The sequence below is a fragment of the Olea europaea genome, chromosome 17, assembly GCF_002742605.1.
Source record: "Olea europaea var. sylvestris chromosome 17, O_europaea_v1, whole genome shotgun sequence".
Classification (NCBI taxonomy): Eukaryota; Viridiplantae; Streptophyta; class Magnoliopsida; order Lamiales; family Oleaceae; genus Olea; species Olea europaea.
In genome coordinates this window covers 1,106,978-1,112,218 of record NC_036253.1, presented here as the reverse complement: position 1 = coordinate 1,112,218, position 5,241 = coordinate 1,106,978, and the positions used below count along the sequence as shown (strand labels likewise).

The following is a 5,241-nucleotide window of genomic DNA, read 5'->3' as shown; positions in this document are numbered from 1 at the left end:
ACAAGCGCCCCCCCCCCCACAAAAAAAAAAAGAACCTTTTAGTTTGAAGCATTTGCAGCGATCAACTTGTAGGATAAGAAAACGTGACCTCAATTTTGGATAGAAAGACATATGTAAAAGTACTTATTTGATGATTTGGTCATTTATTAAAATGCTACCATGTTCACCTGATTAACAAAAAAAAAAAAAAAAAGAGGCATGCTTGGCTAAGCATAAAAGGTTTACTTACGAGTAAATAACTAAGTTTTAAAATAAATAATTTTTAAGTGGCCAAAGTTGGAAATAAGTAAGTTCCTGATTTTGATAGCAAGAAAACAGAAAATCAAAACTTTTCCTTCAGAAATAAAGATAAAAGTAGTATTAAAAAATTTGGGAACAAAATATTGCTTAAAAATTAAAAGTAGCTTATACTTTTTTTAGGCTTAGCAACACATTCAATTGTCTTCAGAGTACACAATATATGTGGCTGAATGAGTTTGCAGGTTTACCTCTTTCTGCAAGAGAAACACTCTGTAAAGAAAATGCCAGCTGAAAACATTGGATTAGAGCATCGCGTTGGGAGTTCTGCATCAGATGGACGACATAAAATATAATAACAGCCCAAAAAGCATTTGTTCGAAGAAAATTGATACATTTTCCATCAACGCAGTTAGGTCAGATCAGCATAACAAGAGTCATGGGACGTGCTAATTAATTATGTGCCTAAATCTCACAGAATATTTTCAATAGAATGGAATCTCCTGTGGTTTAAATACTCCTATAGAAGTTGCTGTAGGGGTCATTTTTCCAATTAATAAAAGCAAAAGCATCTCTTTTTCTGTTTATTTTTCACTAAACAGCTCATTTAAAATGGAGGCTTGTTGACCAGAAAACTATGATCAACAAATAACATATTCAGAGGGTGAGAGAAGCAATCTCACATGCAGATCAGATTCAAGTCATAATAAATAAGATATAATTCTGCATCTTATAAAATATTAATACGTCAATGAGTCAGTCCTTATCAGGCCCTCCCATGTGCATACTGGTTTCAAATTTTCATTGAACGTCTGACACGTGCACAATTTTCATTGAATGTCTGACACGTGCACAATTTTGAAAACTACGTGGTGTCAAGACCTGAGAACTCGACTACAAATCTACCATGTTGAACCGCCCCATCTCAATGCTCAATTTATTATAGAAGGGATACATTTATTTTATATGAATTTTAATTCAACACTTAAATTTAAATAGATATTTAAAGACTACTGAAACAATAAATTACCTTAGCTCGAGAGAAGAGCAAAACCAAGCTGTACGTGTGAGCAACAGCTTCATAGTTTTCTGGCATGTTTGCAGGAGAGATGGACTGTGCCCAAATAGATGAAAGCAGGAGGGTTATATGGTGGCTGCTCAACCTAAGAGGAATGGCATCCTAAAATTAAAAGAAAGGAATCATACCATTTAGCAATACTACCGTCAACAAATTTAGCAGACAACTCCAGTAGAGGACAACTCCACTATGCAAATTAAAATACAAAGGTGTGGATTTCTTCCAAAACTGCATTAAAGAAACATACAATCCAGAGCAGGTCTTTGATGAACAGAAGATTGAAAGAAGATTTTACCTAATGGATGAAAGTAGGATAAAGAATTCCGCCTATGTTTTTTCATAACCAGTCCAAACCTGAGTAAATGAAGAGGGTTGCTGTAGGTTGATGGCCAGCTTAAAAATTTGTCATAACGAATCCAAATACACATTTCGTTGGGGAATCCCTTACTATGACATGATAGATGTAGTTGCTTTTGATGTCCCAGTAGATGTACAAAAGAAGAAAGCAAAATGGTGAAGTAGGATTCATGTAGCCGACCTCAGTTTAGTTGGAATAAGGCTTAGTATGTATTCTTTACAGTTGTTTGATGAAAGCAGGATATGGATAGAAAAAAGACCAGTATGAAAGCAACAAAGTACATTTATGTAAAAGCCTAAAACTATGGACTTCAATAACGGTGAAGAGAAACCAGAAACTTACCATGTCTTTACTTGACTTGGTTACAGAATCTACATCTGATGCTGGTGAATTTCTGAAGCTATTTACTTGACTAAAAGTTGACTTAATTCTGTTTAACATTCCACTGTTATTGTTTAGCTGTTCCTCTTCATCTACAGATTTTTGGTTGTTTAATTCATTGAGATTCTCCCTTGAAGAATTCCTTTGGTTCTTCAGCTTTTCAAAAAGAGCAGCCGATGAAGAAAACACAGAAACAGTTCTTGAGAGTGTTCTTGGAAACTCTATAGTCTTCAACTCGGGTGCAGCTGAGCTTGGTTGAGGGCAAATAGAAGATGGCACAAGGACAACAGAGAAGATACGGTGAGCTACAACTCGTGTTTCGTGATCTGGGTGGACCATAGCTGGAAGTAATTGATGAAATAAAGCCTCCGGAAAAGCCTAAGGAACCAAAATTAGGCCATAAAATTAAATATAGTAAGCACACAGATAAATACACACATACATGGATTGTGTTATAGCTGATGACATTATTTAACTTGTAAAAGATCTTGCCTTGTTATGATAGGATAAATTTGGAATAGAAGCTACAATTTGAGCAGTACGATAAACAGCAAAAACAGTACTTCTGGCTATGACTGTAATGCTTGAGATGTTCTCCAACATCACAGCCATTACATCAAGGATTGGGCTCGCATCTCCAACCTGGCAATCAATACAAAGTGTTACTGACTTTGAAGATCCAGCTGCTTTGCAATATTCACTCAAAAATTGCTAAAAATAAGAATTTTTTTTCCCCTCGACTATAGTTGGACCCAATAAATTGTAATGTCCACGTATAACGTTTATACAGTAGACTGGTAACAGCTTCTAAGCTCTGGCATGCTGTTAGTCTTCAAACATACTAGATAACCAACCTTATATGATAACTCCGTGAGACAGTCATCCAATGCTTCATAGAACACTCTGTTCCATTTGATTGATTCAATGCCAAGATTTGCATCATCAAGTGAATATTGTATACTTTTCCGCATATGCCTCATAACATCACTCATGGCAGTCACGATAGCTAATGATGACTGAACCTTTGCAAGTCGAATAAGGGAAGTAGCACCTGAAACAATATCAAGCTGCATTTCAGGTTGCTTCAGTACATTTTTATGATCGAGATGCTTGACCAGTATTGACAGCAAAGAGTGTGTATTGTGCCCTGCAAATGAAGGAAACATGCCACTCAAAATAAGGCAAAGGAGTAGCCTAGTGGAACACAACAAATTAACATGACGAATAGAAAGAGAAAGTTACATGAATACCTAAATCATCCATTAAAAGCTGCATGTCTTTCAGGACAGGAAGAGCGATGCCATGATCAGCAGGCCATTGATTTGTATTATCAAAATAGCGGAACAAAGAATCCAAAATGCGGCGCATTGTTGTAGCCTCCTTCCCCAGCTTGGCCATGTTGTGAAGGCATACTCTAGACCAAAAGCATGGATTCCTGGAATCTTTCCAGTTTAAAGTAAAACGAAATATGCCTTAAGGATAGTATAAGGTGCTAAAGAAATTAATAACATGCAGAGAAATTACGCTGTCATATTATGTTCTCCTTTCTCATTTACAATCATCCTCCAAGAAGGAACCTTTGTTGCAACTTCAGGTGAAGGGGAGGCATGACCCTCAAATTTAAAAACTTCTTGGACCCAGTGGCTTTCATTTGGATCATTGGACTCCTTATCTATTCCTCCATAATTTTCAAGGACTACTGAAACAATCTGATCGGTGAGAGTATGAGTTAATGAATAGAATATGATATACACATCTATGGGCAAAAGTAGGAGATTAAAAATTATATAAAACTAAACTACGAATTCATTGTTAAAATGTTTCAATGCATATATGCCATATTACAACATTCTATTGAAGCTGAGTAGATTAGACGCTTAATTACGTACCATCAGGAATAACCAGAAATAGTGTAAGTTAAATTCTTAAACAAATTAAAAAAATGCAAAGCATCTTAAATTAGTCAAGCTTCAAAATAGCTAGTGTTTGCTGCAATAATCACCATAAAGAATCTAATAAATGGGACTGCCACAGAGTTATAGTCTTATAGAGAACATACACAAAATTTGTGAGGAAAACATTACCCACACAAACTATAATATGAGTTTTGTAAAACGCCAAATAACTTATGTTGAAGGGTATGATAATGAGGCTCTGTCATATAATTACCAACCAAGACAATTGCACTAGTTAGGCATATGAAGACTGATTTTTTGGAGTCTGTTAGATGAGTCCTTAACACAAAAGATGTACAGAGCAATATTCATGATCCCTCATTTCTCTATTATCCTATCAACTAATTAGAATTTAAACATTAAACACTTGGGAAACTATTATGACTTTTCTAGATCAACTGGGAATGAAGCCATAGCATGCACATGAATAATTTTAGAAACAATAGAGTTTTATCATACTAAACTAGGAAGAAATAATTGCAAACTAGGACCATTCAAAATAAGCAAACGACCCATTCTCTGTGTGAAATAATAAAAGTATGTGCTTGGTTATACTTTTAACTAAAATAACTCTATTTGATGCATTACAAGATATCCCAGAACAGTTGGGTAGTGTTTGATGGCATGGAAATACATGGAAATGGAATTCCAATTCCATCTTTTTCATTTTTTTTTTGTTGTCTGATAGCACAATTATTTCCATGGAATTCCAATTCTTGATTGTCTTGGAAAGTGTAGTTTTCCATGTTTTCATGGAAAACCAATTCCCACCATGGTTTTCTCGGGTACTGTAGCAATTTTTTTTTTTTTGGTAATGGAAACAAATTCTAAGAATTATTGTAAAAAAATATTTTCCTTTAATTGACAATTTTCATGTAAAGCAAAGTCAAACAACACCCAAAGATAGATATTTTTTTTTTTTTTTGTGGCAATGGAAACAAATTTCATTTCCAATACCAGTAAATTTTATCCATTTAATTGACAATTTTCAAGTAAAACAAAGCTAAACAAATATCAAAAAACACTTTTATTTTAACATTTTCCATGTAGAAAATTATACCAATCAAACACAATAATTTACAATTTTCAGAAAAACAATTTCTAGGGAATTCAATTCCTTGGAATTCGTTTTCAATTCAATTTAATTCTATCTTTGCAATCAAACGGACCATTGGTGAAATACTGTAATATTAATTTGCAATAGGTTAAATTATGAATCCTTAAACTTGCTT

At 34.3% G+C, this 5,241-nt stretch overlaps 1 protein-coding gene across 1 annotated transcript in view; it reads right to left on the bottom strand.

Moving 5' to 3' along the window:
• Positions 1-5,241, bottom strand: part of LOC111365872 — a 13,914-nt gene that overhangs the window by 4,256 nt on the left and 4,417 nt on the right. The window contains exons 6-12 of the mRNA XM_022986378.1: positions 3,579-3,763; positions 3,305-3,489; positions 2,909-3,201; positions 2,547-2,696; positions 2,016-2,432; positions 1,268-1,417; positions 489-564 (exon numbers count right to left, since the gene is read on the bottom strand). Of these exons, the coding sequence (XP_022842146.1) occupies positions 489-564; positions 1,268-1,417; positions 2,016-2,432; positions 2,547-2,696; positions 2,909-3,201; positions 3,305-3,489; positions 3,579-3,763 (1,456 nt within the window). The remainder of the gene's footprint in view (positions 1-488; positions 565-1,267; positions 1,418-2,015; positions 2,433-2,546; positions 2,697-2,908; positions 3,202-3,304; positions 3,490-3,578; positions 3,764-5,241) is intronic.